We start from the raw sequence: 24,724 nt of genomic DNA on the forward strand, positions 1-24,724 counted from the left end.
ACCGATCCCCATGTGTAACACACACTGGCAGATTAAGCACGCATGATGTGTGTAGAGGTTTGCTCAATTCTGATCGTTCAACCCGTGAGCTCGTCATTGCTTCCTCCGAGGTAGCTGGGAGGAGAGAAACATGAGCGTGGGGAGGTGGGGCCGCCTTCCGCAAACGAATGGGGAAACTGCTTTTGTAAAAGCGGCCCGTGTCTGTGAGTGCAGCCCTAGTGACACACACACAAATTTGAAGCTGTCAGCGGCAGCATCTGCTCCGATCTACTTTGTAGGATAAAGCCACTCGATGTAAAGAGGGGCACTAATCCTTTCATGTGAGACACGGATCGAAGCGCAGTGGGGAGGGAGAGTACGCATGCTCTGTATCGGCATGAGATTGCTCAGACCCGGTTGCTTAGTTCCCAGGCTTTGTCGTTTCTCTCTCCGAGGCTTGCTGAGAGAGGAGAAACGGGAGAGAGGGGCTGCCTTCTGAAAGGCAGCCCGTGAGTGGAGAAGAGCGAGACTCATGCTCTGAATGAGCATTCTGTCTCAGTAAGCGCGCAGCTCACTGCCCTTCTGCGGCGGATCCGAGTGCAACGGGGAGAGAGAGCACGGAGGCACAGTGCCGGCAACGAGAGCATTCCGTCTCAGTGATTGAGCAGTCTCTGCGTGGGGGCTGCCCAGACAGGTGACGCACTCACTGCCCTTCTGCATCGTGCTAGATTCCCTGCATGAGCCACACTCGCAGCGCGACATTTCTGCGTGAATGAAATAGGCTTCAGTTCAGGAGAAAAAAGGCTTTTTCCCATATGCGTCTTAAGCAAGACGCAGTACGAGTGAAGTATCGAAAGGGAACCGATATTTTGAACCGATATATATTGGTGTAATAAAAATTAAAATTGTCAAAATTAAGAATAACAAGGGCTCTTTTGTCACAAGGACAAAAACGGCCTTTCCTGGTGTTGGTTGAGTACTCCCACACTGCACTTCTTACTCTTGTCTTCCTCTGTGCATCCATCTACAATAAGGTTAATATAAAGAGAGAGGCCACTGTATGCTTCATGATTAAGCCTATGAATAGTGTACTACAGCTAAACAGATTGGGTAAATGTAAGTATTTGGCTTCAATAATTTACATGTTAGAAATGTATGTGTAATAGCATAACCTCGCTAAAACATAACCTACAGTAGTAGAGGTGACTATTCAATTCATCATCTAATGCACATCAATGGATTAACTTTAAAAAAAATGTATATAATAAGTGTAAATAATTGAATTGTCTTCATAGCTATATTGTAGAAGTTGTTAAGAAGACTGCAAATATTTTCATGAAACTATAACACTAATAGCCTTTTACAGGCACACTTAGTTCAATAGCCTATTGAAATGTCTCAATTTTTGTCATCCTAATCTTGGCCTATGTGACACTAGAAATTTCAGTTAGTTTTAATTTACAGTACAGTGCAAATGAAGGCATAAATCAATTTAATTTATCTTTTAATCAAATGAGAGTTAAACTTTATTTTTTGGCAAACAAAGGGTTTACTATTAAAATTAAAACATGGGAAGAAATAGCGTATTGTGTGATTATTCTTTTAAACAAAAGTGGTAATAATTGTTGTAGTAGTATTATGTATATCATACTGCACCACAGTAATATATTTCTGATCATTTCTTTAAGCTAACCCGAACTTATATTATGACGGGTTGTCATGAGGAACTTTTAAGTTTCTGTAGCCTATGTAAGTGTTTCCCATACATTGATTTATTTGTGGCGCCTGCCACAATATCAAAACTGACCGCCACAAATAGATTTTCCAAAAGGCTTTGACTTCGTTGAATAAACATGAGCACTGCACGTTTCAAAATTGAAACCCGGTGCGGGTGTTTTTATATCACTGTATTTCTGAAGGAAACCAACTGTCTTCAGAAAATTTTGGATGTCATTTTCGTTTCTTCTTGCATGTAATATCTGATAAAGCAGCGTTTGTGACTGGAGCGCTGCTTTGTGTACAGCGTTACCGGGGAGACCTTGATCTCTACCACTCCAACAGCGCCTCCTGCTGGCAGAGAATGAATTTGCATATATATGCCACCACAAACGAGTGCAAGTCTATGGGAAACACTGCAGTTTTAATCAAATGAAACTGTGAAATGATCATGAAGTGACTCTCAGAGTGAGTCGGAGCAGTTCTGGAGATGTTGTTCATGTATTTATGTCCTAGACAACAGAAGCTGAAATCACCACGAGCATCGCACACTTTGTATGTGTAGAAAACAAAACCGCGCGTCTGTGCCATTTACATACACAGAGACACGCAGAACATGCAGGATTCATATTTAAATAGTATTTTTGCGGCTTAATATTTACAGATACTAGTCCATGTCGCGACTCTATTTAAGTGTACTGACCTACTTTTGATTAATTCATCCAAACTTTGACAAATTCCGTGACATTCCGCGTCATACAGTAAATTCCATTTATATGACTGGATTCCGCGATTCCGTCCACATTTTCTGCATCGCGGAAAACATAGATAATATTGAGGTGTTTTGCAACTTCAGTGTAACGTTAGTGGATTGTGATTTATTGCAAATTAAGCAACGTCTGCTGCTGCCTTACCTTTGAGAGACAACTGGTGCATGTTCACTGAAGCAGCTCCAGTTAGCAAGCGCTTTCGGAGTGAGAGTGAATTCCGCATTGATTGGTCGGACTCGTGACTCCCAACAAATCAGATGGGCGGTGGGCGGAGATTGCTTTAGGCCACAGAGTGGTGTGTTCTTACAGGCTGCATCAGAGCCAAATAGCGCGTTTCAAAAATAAGTTATTTTATCAGCGAATCGGTTTTGAAAATGACCGATACCAATAATCATAAAAATGCTTAATATCGGTGCCGATAATTGGTCGACTCCTAATGTAATATGTTGTAATGCCTAATGCAATTGAGGCATTTAAAATAATTGTATTTTTTTGAGTGTTTTATTATTAATTTACACAAAAGTATATGCAAATTTATTTTGGCAGTTTATCATTTATCAACCATAACATGAAAACAATCATCGACATATCTGCTGCAATTATAATGTTGGTGAGTCGTTATTTTTAATTCAGTCTTGTGTAATAATGTTTTCAGTTCTGGCAGTTTGATCAAATAATGAACCAATAAAGAAATAAAAATGTAAAAACGTTTTTTTTTTTTATATTTAAAAACACAATTTAATAACACTGCTGTCTGAAATGTATATCTTAATATCTTGTCATGCCTAAATTTACTAGTGACATTTAAAATGATTTAGGTAAAATGATTAGGTACAGTAGATGTTCCTTGTGTACAGAAAATTAGCATACTGTGCACAGTATACATACTGCACTATATACTACAAAAAATATAGTATGGAAGTATACTGTTCCAAACTAAACCAAAGGTTCTTCTGTATTCTTGTGGTATAAAAGTGGTATAACATGGCTTGAGGAGAACGTCTTGTTCTTGTGGTTTTGAGATAATAATTCAAACTGACTAGACATGGATAATGTAGATAAGTAGGCTTGGAGACCTAAAAGGCCGGAACTAGTTTGTTGAAGAGCTAGACTACGACCACATGGAAGGATTGATTATTTGATTTATGCATAGCTTTGGTCAATATTACTCTGTGGTTTCGATACCAGAGTCACGGCACGCAAACCACTTGGCCCAAAACAAGAATGTAAGGTTTCAGAGACCAACCAACAATAAACCCACCAAGATTTCCTGTACAAGCCAAATAAATCTGCTTTCAAATCCTTATTGTGACATGCTTCATTAAGCAACAGTTATGAAACTATTAGGTTTGCGAAGATCAATTAAGACATTGTGAAAACGCTGCTTGATTTTCACACACGAATGAGTTGAAGAGCATGTTGCACAGTATTAGTATTCCAGCTGGCTGGTCACTGCATCGTTGCAGCGGTATACCATGTTGTTTTCAGTGAGATTTGTATAAGGGCAGCGTGGGCTCCCTGCAGACGAGCTTTTTATAGTGTGTCCACATCTGCAACAATAATAGTGATACACCTTTCTCTTGAGACAGTCTATATTTGCTATATTTGTGTTGTTTTTCCCATCATAAAAGAACAGTGTGATAAGAGAATGCTAGATTTATGATCAGACTACCAGCAGGGGTGATGTAAGAGCTTGTTTTGCCTTATAAAACTAACCACAATTGTACATATAAAACTTCCACTTCTTTATAAAACCTAAATTACCAGAAGAAAAGCATCTCTTTTGCATGTCCTTTTTAATTTGCACTTGCCTTTCTTTACTTTTATAGTTTGAGTGTAGTCGTGTGTCCTTTAGGTTTGATCATAGTTCTTGAGGAAGTCGCAAGCACAAATGACCACAGTTTAGGATATTTTTGGTGTCTGAAACCTCAAAAATGTGAGGCTGCTGGGGATAATGATCGTAGCTGAAATAGGCTGCTTAACTCTAGCACTGCCTGTCGCATGTTTACTGCATTCCTGCCTGCTTAACATACAGATGCAAATTCTGTAGACCTCAGCTGACTATCATGTTTCATAAGAGAGGTATCAGCATCCAGAATTCATCCTCAATAAGCTCCAATAACTTTCTATTTCTGTTTCGTTCTACTTTATAAATGCAACATGGTTGATTTAATGAATGTGTATGTATGTAAATATTGCTGTTTACTGTTACGAATTGATACAAGTTCTAAAAAATGCTTAAATATTAGGAATTCATGCTATATTACCATAAAGGTTGTCAGTTGAGCCCATTTAACATAAAAATAATTATCAGCCAGAATTTTAATATTGATGCTTCCCTAATTTTTCTTTGCGTTGTTGTTGTTTTTCTCATTTTTATGAAAAACAATGTAAAAACAAATGATTGATTATTGTAGTTTTTTGCAGTATTTTGGTCCATATTATGGTTTATTCTGATTTATAAACAATCCATTTCATAGAAAATACATAAATATTGAATTTTGGCATTATCAGTTTTTTGGGGAAAAGAAATTAATACTTCAGCTAAGATGCAATAAATTGATCAAATGTGTTGGTAACAAGTTTTACATTGTTACAAAATATTCAAATAAATATTTTTTGTTTAACTCAAAGAATCCTGAAAAAAAATGTTGCTTCCACAAAATGTTAAGCAATGCAAATGTTTAATAATAAATATTATTATAATAAATATGCACCTGATATGCATATTACAGTGATTTCAGATAGAGATGCACCGATTGCAATTTTCTTGGCCAATTCCAATTTCCGATTTTTTGTTAGTGTGATCTGCCGATACTAATTTTTGCAGATTCTGATTTTCTTTCTAAGAACTATAATTGACTGCATATACAAACAAAAATCTACTTTTCTTCAACGCAAAGCTTTATTTTCATAAAAAAACACAAGTAAAAAGTCAGTAATAAAATAAGAACAAATAAAAAAATTTGCAAACAACAGCACAAATAAATGCAATAGAATAAAGAGAGCTTTGAAACGAAGTTTTTTCTCTTATTTCAGAAGGATCATGTGACACTGAAGACACTGTATTTTTGATCATATAAATGCAGTTGACACTCCAAGGACCACCATCTCCTGACTCTGTGTCTCTGTACATAAAAATTACACTGTACTATTCCTGTATCTGTTTAATTCTAGCTGGCATTCGATTGGCAGTGGCACTGACTGTATTTTGTCAACTTGTTTTTTTTTTAAATAAGACGTATCGCACAATGACATTAATGGGAGTCTGGGAGTGACGCTTTCAAGGAGGATGAGGGTACTTGAGGATAACACTCTTTACTGATCGCTCTCATGAACCTGTGATCACAGCTAGTGAGGATTTGAGAAGATGTTTGACCTCACCTGACCTCCAGTCAAGTGAGTTTTACGTTTTCTTTCTGTATTACAGGAAACCCCTGGAGATGAGCAAATGCACCCTGTCTGCTGCTTTTGAACCATTTGATATAGACAAACAGAGGCACCACAGACGACCACCCCCTTACAACGCCAATGACCTTCACCATTGTACGTCTACCCATTTATTCTGAATAGATTCTGTTTTGGAAGCTCCCATTGGTGATTCATGAGAGATGTGTCATTTTATGGACTCAAGAAGGCTAAATATCCCTATTTTTTATTTTTATTTGTTTATTTATTTTTGTTTTTATTATTTTTAATTTATTTTGTTTTATTTATTCTTTTCTTTTTTCTTTTTTTTTAAACAATTTTTTGGTCACTAAACCTTCACTTAAATGAAATATGTTTATTTCTGACACTGAATTCTGCCAGGGGTAAGGGAGTTTGAATCACATTTTCCTTAAGGACACCCTTTACATGTGGTAAATTGACAGTAATGCTAAAGCACAGCCTCTTGTGGCTTTTTGCTTTATTAAATTATTTTAATGCCATGTCGTCTGTCTGTAATAATTAGTAATGAGTGGTGCTATAAATGAATGGGCTGCTTATGTAATTATCTGTTTGTTTTGCTTTAATTACAGGATCCATTTATCGTTGCGTCTCAGATTCTGTAATGGAAAATAGAGGTGAGTATTTATTGCTGTACTTTGCCCTGTCTTGATACTAATGCTGAATAATTGAGAAGAAACGTTCCATTTGTAGATGGTGTTGATTAAACTCCAGAAACCAGGTGTGATTTTGATTTAACATGGCACGTCTTGGTGCAGTTTTTTTTTTCAAAACCACAATTACTTCACAATCTAGACTCTGGGATGCAGGCCATTGCAGACAAACAGTTGTTATTCGTCTGTGGACGCTGTGTAATGAGGAACAACTATATTAGATCAGAATGGGATTCTTGCAGAAGTAATTGTTTGAAGCTTCCTGTTCACCAACAAAATGCTGGTAAAGAGCTCTGTGTCGTCCCCTTAGGAAGGTCATGAAGGCAGTTCCTTGAGCAGATCCGTGGAGCTTGTTTTCCAGGTCATGTCAGGTTCTGGGTCTAGGCAGAACCAACGAGCTGATTCTCTTCTCTCTGTTCTCTCTCTTTGGAAAGGTGCCCAGTGTAGGTGCTGTAACTGGGACAGAGAGAAGCAGGGCTTCAGTTCAGTCCTCTGAGTCAATTTTTTCGGTGTAGATGCATGCGTGTTCTTACTGTGGTACTGATCTTGGAACAGTTGCAAAGATATCAGAGATTTTGGAATGACTTGAGTTGTGAGATGAATAGGTCAGAGTTCCTTTTGTGATTGTGATCTATCCAGCTTAGATGTACAATTTTTATGTAACATGGCAAAACCATGTAGCACAAAGCTATTTTTTGCTTGTCCCTCTTCCTTTGCTTGCCTTATTGCTTTGGTTTCTCTTTCGTGTTGTTGTATCATTGCAGTATTTCCCTCTTGCTCTTTCTGTATCTGTTACCCCCAGTTCAGCATTATTATTGCATGGTTTGGGGATTTCATAGCTCATGCACTACAGAAAGAAAAGATTGTTTGTTCTTGGCTCTTTGTTACTTCATTGAAGCCTCAAACATTTATTTTTTTGTTCAAATAGTTTAAAAGATGTGTTCAGCCTAAGATTATTACAGCATTAGCCAGTTTTGTAATAATGGCCTGTTTTACACAGTTTTCCCATCTATAAACTAGGGGTTGCATTAACTACTTCTGCTGCTAGACAATGCATCGGGTTTGTCAGCTAAGTCACAGATCGCATGAAGTTGCACTTCTTTTACACTACCATTCAAACATTTGAGGTCGGCAAGATTTTTTTGGAAGAAGTCTGTTATGCTCACCAAGGCTACATTTGACAGGGCTCCAGACTGCGACTAAAACGGTCGCATTTGCGACCAAAAATATTAATTTGCGAGTGAAGTTTTTGCTGAGGTCGTCACTGGCGGCTATATATATTTACATGTTATGACTTAAAGATTTGCATGTAATGCCTTTTTTCCTGATTGTTTTGAGATCACATCATTTGCTATGTTCACGTATTAAACTGAGATGATGCGCATCAAAGTTTTAGTGGAAAAAAAGTTTCAAACAGTCCTCATCTCTGCAGCGCTGTCGCACACCTGCTAAACGCAGCTCAGTTGTGCAGCGCGAGAGAGATCGAAATGACGGAGACGTGCAAGTAAAAGTGCACAAAAGCAGAGTCTATTTCGTGCACAACTTGAACAAACTACAACAGGTAAAGCTGTCAGCTGTGTGGATATTGGCAATATCGTTAACAATTCTCGTTTATAATCATTACTAATATGGCTGCTTCTTATCAAGATCGTAGTCTATATGCTGTGTTCTGTTAATGCGTGAACTTCGTATTATTTGAATCACACTTGCCGTCCATTAATCGCAAAAAGCTTTGTTACTTTTTAATAAACAAAGTATCAGCTTTAAAATTATGCAAAATTCATAACGAAATTCAAACGGTAAATACGTTGTTTTGGCGCTCTTTAATGCGGCAGGCGCGATCGCTATAGCGCCTCAGTTCAAGCGGCAAGTGAACCCATTATATCTTTCTCTTCTACTATAGTACATAATGAACGTGAATTAACATCAAAACGTATCCTATTTTATAAGAAAGCCTACAGTACAACTTACTGAAATGATCTCATGTAAAAGCTCATTCAGTGTTTCACACTGCCGAAAACGTGTAAAGCTTGTAAACATTGCCATGTAATAATACATTTACCCCAGAATAACCATACGGTGTCCATAAGCTCATCAGTCAGCTAGAAAAATAACTATAAAGAAGAGCATTTTGCTATATTTATGCACTATTGGATGTTAATATTTTTACTTAACCTGTTGTCTACATGATTCAACTCCTCCTACAAAATTGCATTTTACTAATGAGGAAAAACAGACTGAATGTGTGAAAGACATATGACAACATTTATAGGATGCATTGAGGAGGAGCCCAAACTACACTCAGTGGCCGCCAAGTGATGCTTATGGTCCATGATATTTGTACAGATTCTGTGTCATGAACAATTCTTTGTGACTATATATTTCAAGTTGGAAAAGATGTTTAGTTCCCACTTTAAGTGAACCTTAGTTCGCAGGTCATCTACAAGATCGATTAAAATGCTGATAAATTCAAGAAAAGATGAGACATAAACACATGAAATTATGATTGAAATGTAAAAAAAAAAAATGTAAATAAATAAAACACGTTTATTCTGTGGCACCAAAAAAAATTATTTGGCATCTAAACATTTTTCTTATAGGAGCCAATGGCTCCTTACTCGATTTTTTTTGTTTGGAGCCCTGTTTGATCAAAAATACAGGAAAAATCAGTAATATTGTGAAATATAACAATTTAAAATTCGCTAGATGCTGGTTCAACATTGTGATGTCAGCCATCGACGATGGACGATGGCATCGTCTATCAGCCCAATCCTAAACACAAGAACACGTCACTGTGTGAACACCTCCTTAGGCTGTATGATCACATGTGGTCATGGATGGTGACCAAAGATCTGGAGCATTGTTGATCACAGGGATGATCTGGAGCATTGTTGATCACAGGGATGATCTGGCCCATGACTGATGTTTCCCATCTAAAAGAAGCTTTTATATACACATGAATGTAATTCAGGGGTTTGGTACAGAATTGCTTTGTTATACGCTGCTGAATGAGAAGTTGTATCTGGCTGTAGGAAATGGGATTAGGAGTGCGATCTGCTGTTGTAAAGTTACATGGCTACACACTTCCGCATTCCCATTCTCTGCTAATGTACTCCGCTGGATAAAATTGCATTCTTGGAATTCATGTGGATGAAGATTTGGTAAAGTGCAGAGGGCAGAGTGTATACTAATAGATTGAATGTTTGAGTAATACAGAGGTTTTGTTTAGGGCAAAGACCTATATTCAGTATTAACCCTAAAAAGGACATTTTACCCAAAAATAAATTGTTATTGTTTACTCGCCCTCATGTCATTCCAACCTGTCTGATTTTCTTTCCTCTATGAAGCACTAAAAGAGAAATGTTGAAGACTTGCTCCTTTGCTGTGCAATTTCAGTGAATTGGGGCTGGAGCTTTTAAGCTTCACAAAGGACACAAAAGTATAATAAATGTAGTTTATGTAATCTGTACACAATATTACGAGTCTAAAGTTCACACTAGCTTTCAGAAGTTTTGAGTCAGTAAGATTTTTTTTTAAAGAAATACAGTCCACAAGACTTTTACAATGTTACAAAAAATTCTGTTTGAAAAACTTTCTATTCCAAAAATAATTCCGAAAAAAAATGTATCATTGTTTCCACAAAAATATTAAGCAGCACAACTGTTTTCAACATCATTAATAATAAGAAATGTTTCTTGAGCACCAAATTAGCATGTTAGAATGATTTCTGAAGGATCCCGGGACACTGAAAACTGGAATAATGCCTGCTAAAATGTTACATTTTAAAATATATTAAAATAGAAAACTTTTAACTTATTTCACAATACCATAATTTTGATCAAATAAATGCAGCCTTGGTGAGAATAAGAGACTTCTTTAAAAACATTAAAGGGGACATATGATGCGATTTCAAATTTTCCTTTCTCTTTGGAGTGTTACAAGCTCTTGGTGCATAAAGAAGATCTGTAAAGTTGCAAAGACTAAAGTCTCAAATCCAAAGAGATATTCTTTATAAAAGTTAAGAGTTAACCACACCTACCTAAAACGGCTCGTTCTAACACGCCCCCACGTCTACGTCACGATGTGGGAAGATTTGCATAACGCCGCCCAAATGTTCACGCAAAGAAAGAAGGCGTGACTTTTATTCTCGCTGTAGTATTGTTGCTGCCGCCATGTCGTGAAGGCACTGTGTCTTTCGTTGTGAAAGCAAAACTACTTTGTTTGGCCTTCCAAAAGAGGACGATATCAGCTTCGTCATGCCTAGAGCTGAGGAAATACATCAACTTCGTGCTGAGTCCAGCCCGGGGTCGTCACATGTGGTTGCCGCAAGCTCACCGGCCACTCCTTCGTCGAATCCGCCCCGCCGCCGCTCACTCAAGGCCGCCGTGTGTGACGCTGTGTTTCGTTGTGAAAGTGAAAATACTTTGTTTGGCCTTCCAAAAGAGGACACGACTAGATCTGCAGGTTTGGTCGTCCATATATCTATGAGTTTGTAAAAAATCTACGCATTTCAGAAAGGCGGGGCATAGAGGATAAACAGTAATGTACAGTATGTGGAAAATGTGTTTTTTGAACCTTAAAGTGGAAGTGAAGCAGTCAGTTAAGTTAACATTATTTAGTAAAGTGATTTCCACTTTGATTAAAAAATATATAACAAACATGATTAATGTAACCATTTTAAAGAAAAAAGGTTGTTTTGTTATAGCTTTGTTTCTTCAACCCCTAATACTGCTCGGTCCCATCGCCGTATCGGCTCAAATGCATAGGCAATTGCACTTATTATGGACTTAACAGTGCTTTCAATGTAATCTTCCTCCATTTCAAAACAAACGTGTGTTCAAAATGTAAAGAAATGCTTATATTACTTCACTGGCCATCGGAGCGAACCAACCCCGTGACGTCACACGCGGTGGTACTGCAAGATGGCAGCGCCCTTGCTATAACAAACAACCTTTTTTCTTTAAAATGGTTACATTACTCATGTTTGTTATATATTTTTTAATCAAAGTGGAAATCACTTTACTAAATAATGTAAACTTGACTGACTGCTTCATTTCCACTTTAAACCACATTAACACATTTCATTACACCAAATACACAAAATAATGTTCTTTTTAGTAACGTCATATGACCCCTTTAACTGACCCCAAACTTTTGAACTGTAGTGTACATCATATTTTACTAATAATCTTGAGAGTTGAGAAAAAAAGAGTTGAGCTGAACTTGAAAACCGGATCAGTACAAATCAACAGTTTTGCCAACTGGATCTGTGAATTCATTAAAATAACTCCAATGAACAATTTGTTCACAAATTGGACATTGCTTTTTTGCCTCAAATCTCAATTCACTTTCATTATATTAAAAAGAGTAGCCAGGATATTCCCCATCAGTGTTGCACAAAAGATGTAGGTTGACATGGACATGAGTAAATAATGATGGAATTTAATTTTGTAGGTTAACTTTTAGGTTAAACACCATCAGCTATATTTGTACATGTTTTATCTTATATCTTCTTCACAAACCTCAAAGAGCACATTATATTTGAAGGTCATCAATGTTCTTTTTAATGTCAGAGAAGTTTCACATCTCATTTAAAATATTCACTAACATGATGGCCTGTTTTTAGATGTTTTTTTGGTGATCAGTTCCTCTTGGTTTTGTGTTTTATATAACCACAAAGTCAAATGTCCAATACCATCTCTCCCTCCGTTGGCAGAACTTCCCTTTTATCCTTTGCTTTTTTTTTTTCTTTGCTTTCATTAGAAGGCATACGCAAGCGCGCACACACACACACTCACTTTGCACTTTGACCTCTGCTTTAAGGAATGATAGGCATCCGTCGGTGTCTATGCTGATCTGCTTTGCAAGCTCGTTTATAAAGTGGAGGGAGAGAAAGTGGTATGGAGGGAGGGTCCCGTGTGAGAGAGGGAGAGGGGGGTGGAGAGAGTTGCAGGAGGAGGAGTGGAGGAGAAAATAAGGGCAGTTGGTATGAGATCCACTCAAAGAAGAGGGAGAGAGGAGTTTGGGAACATTGGCTTGGAAGGTGGAAGGAAGCATGAGATCGACGCTTGGTGACAGGAAAGAGATCCTTTAAAGCTGAAAGGAAAAGCAGAAGATTTTGGGGAAACTGAATTGCCACCACTGTCCACTGAGGTGCACCTGCAAAAAGAGGCCCTTTGGGGGCCGGAGCATGGGACAGACGTTCCCTCTAGAGACTGCACCTCAAAACTCCTGCACACACTTGGGTGAGTCATAAAAAGCCTATGGACATAGCATTTTAACTTTTATGGCATCGTAGGCGCACTTCAGGCATGAAGGTAGTTCCAAAAGATAGGCAAATTAATCATGCTGCAGCATTGCATATAGGCTGTCCTTTTTTGACAATGCAATCCCAAAATGCACTGCAACGAGCTCAGTAAAAAAAAAAAAATCCAAGATGACTTTCAAAACAGAGATATTTTTTTTTAATATTAGTATTTAAATTTTTGTCATTTTATTTATTATGACATTAATATATCTTTTTATTTGTTTCATGTGTTGTTTGTATTACTTAACCACCTTATTTCAATTTATTAGCTGGTATGGGTAAATATATACAAGTATAACAAAGTGCAGTAAACGGTTAAACTATTTGTGCTACAAACCAATGTGATTATGATCACAATAGTAAATTTAAAATAATATGATAGCAAATACCTACTAGTAATATGAGGCAACTAAAATAAATGAAAGCGACTGACACCAGAAGCATTGCATATTCAAGTGAAAATGGCTGTGCTCTCTCTTGGTTAAAATAAGGTGGATATTTATGCTCATTAAAATCTCACACTTATCTTAACAGCATGCTAATGGCAAACTTTGCGAGGACACAAAAGCAAGAGGAACTGATCGTCAAAAAATCTAAGCACATCATGCTAGTGATTTATTTCAACTGTATTTCCCTGACATTACAAAAAACACAATGCATAATGATCTTCCAGTATAATGTGTTCTTTGAGGTTTGTGAAGTAGATATAAGATAAAAGAGGTAAAGTCATGACAGTTGAAACATTGTTAATGGAAAAGTCAACCTAATATATACAGTATATACAGTGGGTACGGAAAGTATTCAGACCCCACTCTGTTAAATGTAATGAAAGTGAAATGAGAATTAGGGCTATGAAGCTTCCAAATGACAAAAAAGCATAAATGTCCAATTTATGAGCAAGTCATAGATTTTTTTTGGAGGCATTTTAATAAATTAATCGATCCAGTTCACAAAACTGTTGATTTTGTGCTGATCCGGTTAAACTCACTTATCGAGTAGTCTGATTACAATGGTTAACAGCCCACTGGAAGGCAAGATTATTAGTAAAATATGATATATATACTGTTCAAAGTTTAGGCTCAGTAAGACTTAATGTTTTTGAAGGAAGTATTTTATGCTCATTAACTCAAACAACATGCTAATAGCAAACTTGAAGTTTTGAGGTTCCAAGGCAGTTAAGAAACTCTCTTAGAAAGCAGATGCCAATGTGGGCAGTAAGCAGTGAGGCGGCTCACTAGGTTTTAGAAGCATTAATTTCAGCAAGCATTACCTCAGCTTGACTTCAGCACAGCAGGAACTGGTTATGACTCAGCAGTGGGTCTCAGCTGTGAGTGGAAGGAAACCAGACATGGAGACGAGCGGGAGAGCGGCGGCGGTCATTGAGTATCTGTGCAGAAATTCTTCTGCATTCTGTCTTTTTGGTCCTCTTTCCTGAACTCACATGACTTCACATTGCGTGTGAAGTCACAGGAACTGTACCTTTTTGTCAGCTGTGATTTATTAACTGAGCTGACTGTCATCTGGTGGTTATTCTTTGTTTTTCTCTGTGTAGCAGATAAACACAAGTCAAAAGATAGAAATTAGGGATGCTCCGATCGATCGGCCGGAGATCGGTATCGGCCGATAATCACATTATATGACTCGATCGGTACTCACTACACTTGGCCGATCTCACGAACCGATCGCAATTTGATAACGTCAACGCGTGACGACGTACATGATGCATGGGGACATAAATGATTTGGCGCCACAGTCATATGACGTTTCGAGAAACGATAGGCTTGTTTGAGATGCGCCTCGCCTCGCCTGAAATGTAGGTGAGAGTAGGCGGCTGCAGTGAGGGGAGGAGTGAAATAAGCGCAGGCAAGACGGACAGTTCTGCCCTCTCGAAGAGGAACAGATACCAACGAGATCAAAGGCAGATATCGCGTTATTCTCACTCACGTGCTGTGTTGCTTATAAACATGATATAATTTCAGATGCTTTTATATGAAAATAAATATGATGAACAAGACACTCAAAGTGCTTGCTATTTAATTCCATACGAAAGGTGTATTTATCATCCATTTGTACTTTCATACAAACATGTATTTTAGATTTTTATCGAAATATGACAATCACATATCTCACATAGAGATCGCACTGTCATAGTGTTTGGGAACATTCATGCATAATTTAAATACATAATCACATGGAACCAGATAAAAAAAACAATATTTTAGAAGAGAATGCAGCATCACGGTTGTCTGAACCAATGAGCATTAAGCTGTGTCGTCAGCAGTGTTGGGAAGATTACTTTGGAAATGTAATAGGTTACAGATTACAAGTTACCCTACTTAAAATGTAATAAGTAGTGTAACTTTTCAATTACTTTATTAAAGTAATGTAACTGATTACATTTGATTACTTTTTGATTACTTTTCAAAATTTCTAATGTTTTCAACTGTTAATAATTTTCAAACATGTAACAGTAACTGTAACTGATTACAGTTACATTTATTTTGTAATTAAATTACGTAATTCCGTTACATGTAACTAGTTACCCCCAACACTGGTCGTCAGTCAGTCGTTTCCCATCATGCTTTTGATCAACGCAGTCGGTGGAGAGCAACTGCGCTCGACTGCACAATCCGACACAGCCGCCTTGCCGTCGCGAGAGTTTTTTGGCACACGTCAGCATGACATCAGAGCAAGTCGGACGTAACTCTGACAATTTTCTAACCAGCATGCATCTCACGGTGATCACCGGTGATCGGTTCTGTGCAGATTTTGCTCATCTCAAACGAGCCTAATGAAAAATTCGCTATTTGACGTGTATGTTTTGCATGATGATATGATGAATGGATGGTTCATTTTTAACAGCAGATTCAGTGACGTTAGAGCTGATCTGCGCCTCACTGCACGCGCCTGCGACGCGTCAGGCCCGGGTATACTTCACTTTCTGCGTTCCGTTCAGTCTCGCGCACAGCCGCATTCGCACAGCTTTCAAAGTATACTCAACCGCGGATGAGTGCGGACGGACGAGCTCAACTTTCACCTCGCGCATACACTGTTGTATGCGGATAGTCCGCGTGGTCTCAAAAAATTGCCTGCACAGAGCCCTCCTGATGATGAAAATGACGTAATGCGGACGGCCGAAGTATACTTTAGCCTTTACTAGGGCTGTTCGATTCCGGAATTTTTGGAATCGAGTTAAATTCCTGGTTCTGGAATCGATTCCTCACTGTTGTTTTTAATTCTTTTTCGATTCTTGTTGGAATCTATAATTGAAGGAATCTATAATCTCACCATGACTGCAGGATAAAGGTCGTAGAAAGTATCCTTCTCATAATATGAAGCTTTATTTGTAAAAAAATAAAAAATAAATAAAAAAATGACGATGCTTAAATTGTAATTTTGACTGCTTTGCCCGTGAAATTAGTCATCATAGCCCACAGCTCAGCAGGGACATGCGTTTATCGCATGAATTGAACATGACATAAATGTGCACAGTTCAGCTGAATGATAAAGTTTACTTTGACTGTATGCTTTGCACAAAATTAACAAACACTGAAACAAAATAACCAGAACATTAACAATAACTGATCTCATGGTTTATCTGTCAATCAGATGCGATCTCAGCCACTGATCTATGCTCTGGACTTTTTTTTTATAATTATCATTGGCTGATATTAATGTTAAAAAAAAAATAGTATTTTAGATGGAAATAAGATCAAGACCCTTGATCACGTCATGATCTATTCTGTCGTGCAGCACTCAGAATTGTGGACAAGCCAGGTCCACCGTAAAATGACCTCTGAATCGTTTTTTTTAACTGGTTCTAATGACTTCTAATCACTTTTAGCGAGCATGAGGGAGGCGAATGGTAATAAAAATATAAAAATGAAAATAATCTTTTATCTCACAACTCTCAATTACGGCTTTTAGTGAGCATGACGGAGGTGAATGGTGCCTCTCAAACGGAAGGCTGCATCCTAAAATTCAGATGATCTCAGTACCGACTCGTTTTCTTTCAGTTTAAAGCCTTCGTAGGATGCAGCCTTCCGTTTGAGAGGCACCCATAGATAAGCTTTGTTGAACTGAAAAGGAACCTTGATGGAATCGGCTCTCGATTCCCAACGCCTCTGAATCGAGGAATAGATTTTTTTTTGGGAATCGATTCCCAACCCTAGCCTTTACGGCACCATGGGAACCGGAGCTGATCGCGGCTGCTCTAATGCTTGTGTTTATACCAGCCAGCCGCGGCACGTTTCTGAAGCGGCTCTCCGCGCTGCTTGACTAAAAATGGTCTTTTGTGAGTTGTGTCAGCGTGGAGGACGGAACAAAACCTCGGAGCCGTAAGGGATAACAGTAACATAACACGCTGATCGTGGGCTGCTTTTAAATGAACATTTATTAATAAAACAAAATATCTCCTTTGGCCATATTAGCCTACTCAATAGCATTAACACAGGCTTTACTCCTTTCAAACTTTATCTGGAATGTCACCGTTTCGGTCACTGCAACTTCCCAATCAGGCGAACGAACACACACACACACACACACACAAACAAAATCGTCTGCCTCATGAAAAAAAATATTTTAAAAAAATGTAGTTAATATTTGCATCATTTATGATTTATTTTATCCACCAGCGACCCACCCGCAAATAATCAGAATGCATTTTTATTACCCGCCCCGCGGATTATCCGCAGCGCCCGTGGATATAGGAAAAGCAAAATATGTTTGCTGCGTAAATCAGATGGACTTGCTGAAAATGCAAATTAATTCTCTGCAAGCAGGAGGTGCTTTAAAGCAGGAGAAACAGGTTTCCCCTGTAAAGACTGTACACAAAGCAGCGCTGAGCTCACAAACGCTGCTTTATCAGGCATATAACATGCAAGATTAAATGAAAATGACATCGAAAATTTTCTAAAGATAGTCTTTTTTCAGAAATACAGTGATATAAAAACACCCGTACCTCGTTTTGATTTTTAAACGTGCAGTACATGCTCATGTTTATTCAACTAAGCCTTTTGGAAAATCGGTCAGTTTTGATATTGTGGCGAGCGCCACAAATAAATAAATGTATGGGAAACACATCCCACAGCACAATCACCTGAGCCCAACTTCAGTCTACTCATCACCTTAACTTTAACTGAGTTTGTAGCCTGCGCCATAGCCAGACTGATAAACAAATACAGACCGGAAGTTAACTTCGGGCCAGGCGCGTGCGCCCAATGAAACAGTCTATATAAAGCTTGAAGCATCAGAATCGGCATCGGTATTGGCCGATCACCATGACAAGAAATCGGTACTCAGTATCGATATTGTGGCGAGCGCCACAAATAAATAAATGTATGGGAAACACATCCCACAGCACAATCACCTGAGCCCAACTTCAGTCTACTCATCACCTTAACTTTAACTGAGTTTGTAGCCTGCGCCATAGCCAGACTGATAAACAAATACAGACCGGAAGTTAACTTCGGGCCAGGCGCGTGCGCCCAATGAAACAGTCTATATAAAGCTTGAAGCATCAGAATCGGCATCGGTATTGGCCGATCACCATGACAAGACATCGGAACTCAGTATCGGCTGCAAAAATCCTGATTAGAGCATCCCTAATAGAAATCCTACATTGTTCTTTTTTAATATGAATTTTGCTTTTGGAATGGTTACTGTACTTAATTTGTGAGCCAAAGCATCCTTATTACACAAAATATCAACACTGACTTTGAAAACATGGTTGAAACCCAAACTGTTCATCCATGTTTTTGTTTCTGGTCACTAGCTTCTATGCTTTGATTAAAGTGCTGTTGAGCTAGTCTCAAAATGCCATGTATCTTGATTTACATCGGGTCTTCAGCTGTCAACCTTTCTCTGTTCGTTGGAGAAAAGCCTGAAGTCTGAATCCTGATGATCTTTGTAATGTTTCCCCCCAGTGCAGGATGTGAGACACCACCCATAGTGATGACAAACACGAGACAAAGCGCAGCTGACATTCAGTTACTGCACAGAGGAAGCTATCGAGTCTTTACTGTTCCTCAGCCAAACAGCACGGCTAGGTTTCATGTCACAATACAGGCGTCTTTGTTCTCTCAGTGGACTCCGCTCACTGTTGCCTCTGTCGACATTGTATTTGTTTCCAGTGGTTTCTCTATGCGGCAAAATGTCAATTTGCTGGAAGCGTCTGAAACTTTTTTTCCCTACAACATGTCCAATTGGAGCTTAACCTCAGAAAGAACAGTTCTAAAAAGAGACGGGCCACAATATTGCCCTACAACCATATAGTATAGTTTTAATTAATACATTTAAATTACAATTTTTGATGATGATGATGATTATTTATTATATGCTATGATGAATTTAAGTATATCTGATGATTAAGTAATGTTTGCAATAGTATAATTATATTATCATTTATATATTATTAGGGGTGCAACGGTTCGGTTTGTATCACGGTTCTAGAGTCATGGTTTCGGTGCGGTTCGGTATGTGCTGTTTAGGGAAAAAACTATATTGTCAAATAAAAATAAAGAAAATAACAAATAATCTAACTACAAGAAACAGCACAAATAAATAAACAGTGAAAAAACATACAAATAAAATAAACAGTGCTTTTCAGTTTTTTTAGGTAGGTCTAACATAGTTTTTAGGTACGGCTGATAAACCACCGCAGGGGTGCAGGGGCATCTCCATCCACCTCCTCCCCCATCTACCCCTCCAGCAGTGGTTATTATCACACTCAGGGGAGAACGGAGTGAAAAAGATGACTGGACTGAGAGCAGGATGAGCTGAGGGGGACAGAGAGACTGAAGGACACATTAAAGCATCTTTAGCACATATACAGCCATTTTCAATTTGAGAAATGGGCTGTGATTGGATCATTTCAAAATCTTCAGCCAATCAGATGCTCAGTTACTATTAGGGGTGCAACGGTTCAACTTACTCATGGTTCGGTTTGTATCACTGTTTTAGAGTCACGGTTCGGTATTTGCTATGTTTAGGGAAAAAACTATATTGTCAAATAAAAATAAGAACAAATATTCTAACTACAAGCAACAGCACAAATAAATACAATAGAGCAAAGATACAAATAAAATAAACAGTGCTTTTCAGGTTTTTTAGGTATGTCTATCATTAGTTTTTAGGTACAGAAATTGAATAAAGTAATCAAATGTAAAACTACATTGCATATTTGACTGTATAAATTAAATATTATTCCTTATTAAAGTTACAAAAGTTATTCAATCAAGAGCAGTGAGAGATTTCCCTGTTGTTGATGTTTGATTATCATTAAGAAAGTGCTGTCACTTTAAGAGAACGCACTGATCCAGTGCACTGATACAGTACGTTCAGCCGACTATGTCTGCTAGGATACTCACCAAGACGGGCATTTTGACATAATTTTTGTGTGAATTTGTCCATTCAAACTCAATACTTCACGGAGAGCTTAATATTTGCGCGCGTTCTGAGACGCAGGTTCACGCGCATCGGATGTGAGTGCACACACAGATCTTCTCACTGCGCGCGCGAGTTCACGTCTTCTGGCTCTTTAATATTTAAACTGGCAAGGCTTAAATGAGTTTAGTTTAAACACCGATAGCAACGTGTGCTGTTCAGGTCTCCCCTGCGCTATCAACACGTGATGATGGCTTAAATGACAGTTATTCCAGCATAAAGCACTCGCATTGATTAAAGAGTGACTGGTTTGTCCACGTATTGTTTAGCTTAAACACAGATACCAACGTGTGCTGTTCAGGTCTCACCTACGTTATCAACACGTGATGACGGCATAAATGACAGTTATTCCAGAATACAGCACTCGCATTGAACAAAGAGTGAGTTTATCCAAGTATTGTTTTTTTTTTCTCTCATCGCTCTTGTTGTAATGTATTGGGGAGCCAGAATTTGTATTCATCAACAGAAACATGCATTAGCCGAACTCTAACAAACCATATTACAGATGCATTGTCAGATTTAAGTTGAACCGCGGTCCTAGTGTATACCGAACCGTGTGTGGAGAACCGTACGGTTCGATTTTTTACCGAGAACCGTTGCACCCCATATATTATATAATATTTCTTTAATAGCTGTTAGACAGTTTGCACAGTAAAACCTTTTTGAAAATGTATATCCTTTGATTACAATTAAATGTTATAATTTTTAACAGTATAATCTTTATATGTATACATACACACACACACACACACACACACACATATATATATTTACATTTACATTTAGACATTTAGCAGACGCTTTTATCCAAAACGACTTACAAATGAGAACAATAGAAGCAATCAGACCAACGAGAGAACAACAGTACACAAGTGCCATGACAAGTCTCAGTTAGTCTAGCACAGTACACGTAGCTAGTTTTTTTTTTTTTTAAATTATAGATGCTAAAAACAAATGACTCAATTAACTTTTTCAGTAAATCTAAAACAGACAGCACTGATCTGAATCAAACGCATAAGGTCACATTCAAGTACAAATGACTCTTTTGAACCAATTCTTTATAATGTATCAAACAGGGCAACCAGTGAGCTATTCACGAACAAATGACTCAAACACATACAGCTCAACAGCGTAGTCATTTTCACAAACAAATGACTCTTACATTTACATCTATTCATTTAGCAGACGCTTTTATCCAAAACGACTTACAAATGAGGACAATGATATAGGGGGAGGTATATATCATTATATATGATATAATATATAATTATATATTAATAATATATATATATTATTTTAAATAGACATATTATTAAATGTATTCATGTATAATTTATTTGTTTATTTATTTATTCATTAGCTGTCGGACAGTAAAACCTTCTTGAAAAAGTCTGGTATTTTCTATTTATTCCCTATAATGCACCACCATACACCACACCACAGTCATACATATTTAGTACGTTTTCTTCTTGCCATTGTATTGTCTCATGCGGTATTTTAAGCATCTCGTTCCAAGTGTTACGTTTTTTTAATATGCTGTTTCAAGTTAAAAATAGTCCAGCTTTTTACAACTCTTGCAATCTGTTCATTTGTTGAGCTGTGTTTGTGTTTTTGAATTAGTTTGCTCTGTTTGTGACCGCAAGAATACATCTTATGTAAAAGCCCCTTAAGAAACACATCTGATTCTCTTACAGCCGATAAGTCAATTAGTTGTTCAGACAGCTCATTGACGACCAATTGATTTAGTGAATGTTTTTCCTAACAAGCTTTTTTTGATTATTTGAAGCTCAGATTTAAGAGCTATACGTTAAATAAGTATGACAAACAAGACTGTCTGGAATGAGAGACTGTAGCCTAGTTATTTGTGCATGTACAGCAATGCATAAGGGGGCGGTGTGTAGTGGCAGAGCAGTGATTGACTCTTCATGGTTTCTCCCTGTGGAGACAGACTGTTACATAATGAAACAAGCTGCTCCAGGCTGAATGCCGGCCTTATTTCCGACAACACAACTGCCTACACACTCCTCCCATCTGCTTAGCATGTACACCTCAAGCCTCTGGCTCTGGAGTTGCATGTACAAATGCACACGTTCAATCATGCTTGGGCATATTTTCAAAGTCGACTAGTTGGTGGGTTACCTGAACGACAAGTCAACTAATCGGTCATAAGGACCGGATTTACATAAGATGTGTTAAAAACTGCTTAGTGGTGGGCAACAGAATGCAGGGGACTTTGCAAAAACAGTGTGAGACACTCTTTGGAAGACAATTGGATTCTGTTTTGCTCGATGTGATGTAGTGGGGCTGTATAAAATGGCTTTGAGTTCTTGCTGTTTTGCTTAAGTGCTTGATTGTTTCAGTCTGGTTAGGTAATGTAGCTGAGAGGTCCTTCACATCACCGGGCCAATAGAGGGTAAGCTGAACTCATTGTAGTGGAAAAAGCAGTCAGTGACACATCCTTTGAGAAACAGTTAGGCTAAATATCTTTTGAAAGTACTGGCATCTTTCTGTGGGACGAACTGGAGTTTGTCCAGCTTTAGCTTTATTTGGAGTGTTATGGGCTGGGTATCGGCAGCTGCCTCATGATATGATGTATACCACACATTTTTCTCTAGACCTGTTTTTAGAAAATACTTTTTTTCTTTCAAAATTAATAATTGTCTCCATTTCATTTTGTCTTTTTTCAGTGTTGTGCCTATTTTATTTTATGAAATGAAATGAAATTAATCCTGAAAAAAAAATGAATTATGGTTTTCACGAAATATTAAGCAGCACAACCGTTTTCAACCATGCTCGAAATATTTCTTCTCTAATAAGCATATTAAATGATTTCTGAAAGATCATGTGACACTGAAGACTAAAAAAATGGCTGCTGAAAATTCAGATTTGCTATCGCAGGAATAAATGACATTTTAAATAGTGCTGTCAAACGATTAATAGCATCCAAAAGGTTTTTGTTTACATAATATATGTGTGTGTGTATACTGTGTATATTTATTATGTATATATCAGAGGTGGGGGACTCAAGTCACATGACTTGACTCGAGTCAGACTTAAGTCGCAAATTTTAGGACTCGAGACTTGCTTGACAAATATTCATAAAGACTTGACTTGACTTTGACTTGATATTCATGACTTGAGACTTGACTCGGACTTGAGTTAAATGACTCGAAATAACTTGTCTTTCGTTTAATAAATATCTGGGGGGGTTTTAACGCACCGCAACCTAACCAAGTGACGCAGCAGGCAAGCAGAGCATGCGCAGTGTTGCTAACTTGGCGACTTTGTCAATAGATTTAGCGACTTTTTTCCCCCCAAAAAAGTGCTTAGCGACAAATATAGCGACTTCTTGGACAAACCTTATAGTTTCTGAGACTCGCCGGTACTGCCGCACGAGCACGAGGTCTTGTTTTCCCAGCGCGCACACACCTCTCTCTCTGTCTGCTCTGTTCAGCGAGCGGCTGAGAGTAGCAGCGCTTTAGGTTAAACAAGATATTCTGTCACTTCTAACTCTTATTTTACATCAAATATAGCCGAAATCACAGCACAGCCATTGTCTTTATCTTACGTGTATTTGATTTCATTAGACGACGTCGTGAATATGAATCAGGATTTTTGTGCAGATTAACATCTAACGGAGAGCTGGTAGTCTTAATGGGCCGTGTTTCAGTCTCTATTTCATATTCATCCCGTTGTCTTACAACATAAACAGAAAAATATACCAGTGAAAACAGTTTTATTGAGAATTTGGCTGCATTAAAATACAGTTTGTGAGCACTATCAGATTTATTTTTTTGCAAGTGGAATGCATTGTAAATGGTTATTCACTGTTTATAAGGAATAGCAATAGCACTTAGTATTTGCATGTGTACAGTGTCTAATAATTGGTCTTCAGTGTTGGACTTTGAGTGAAAAGCCTATGGATAGTTTATGGGGATGCATAAAAGAAACAAAAATCATACTGTTGCAAATCCAACCATGCATACACAAACAAACAAAACAAAAAAAACAAACTTGCAAGCGCAACCATGCACACTCATACACGTGCACACACATTCACTCACAAATAATATTAATAAATCACACTCACTCAAATCACCTCTCTCTCGCTCTCTCTCTCTCTCTCTCTCTCTCTCTCTCTCACTCTCTCACACACACACACACACACACACACACACAGATTAATAATGTACATTATAAACAGGTGCAAGGTTTGTGTGATTCGATTATTAATATTTTTTCTTGTTGTTGTTATTCTTTTGTTAAAAAGGAAGGATCTAACTTATTCCACACCCACCTACTTGAATTTATATGAATTATCTTAAGACACAAAATTTGTTTAATATTTTATGCAACACAGTAGGAAAAAGTGTCAGAGAAAATAAAAATGTTGTACAAAAATTGTATTT

The 24,724-nt window shown here is 37.8% G+C and overlaps 1 protein-coding gene across 1 annotated transcript in view; it reads left to right on the forward strand.

Moving 5' to 3' along the window:
- Positions 1-12,585: 12,585 nt before the first annotated feature.
- The window catches only part of phactr4b (phosphatase and actin regulator 4b), a 42,566-nt gene continuing 30,427 nt past the window's right edge, over positions 12,586-24,724 (forward strand). The window contains exon 1 of the mRNA XM_016502406.1: positions 12,586-12,810. Within this exon, the coding sequence (XP_016357892.1) occupies positions 12,756-12,810 (55 nt within the window). The 5' untranslated portion in view covers positions 12,586-12,755. The remainder of the gene's footprint in view (positions 12,811-24,724) is intronic.

Source organism: Sinocyclocheilus anshuiensis, unplaced genomic scaffold, assembly GCF_001515605.1.
Source record: "Sinocyclocheilus anshuiensis isolate Anshui unplaced genomic scaffold, SAMN03320099.WGS_v1.1 scaffold782, whole genome shotgun sequence".
Classification (NCBI taxonomy): Eukaryota; Metazoa; Chordata; class Actinopteri; order Cypriniformes; family Cyprinidae; genus Sinocyclocheilus; species Sinocyclocheilus anshuiensis.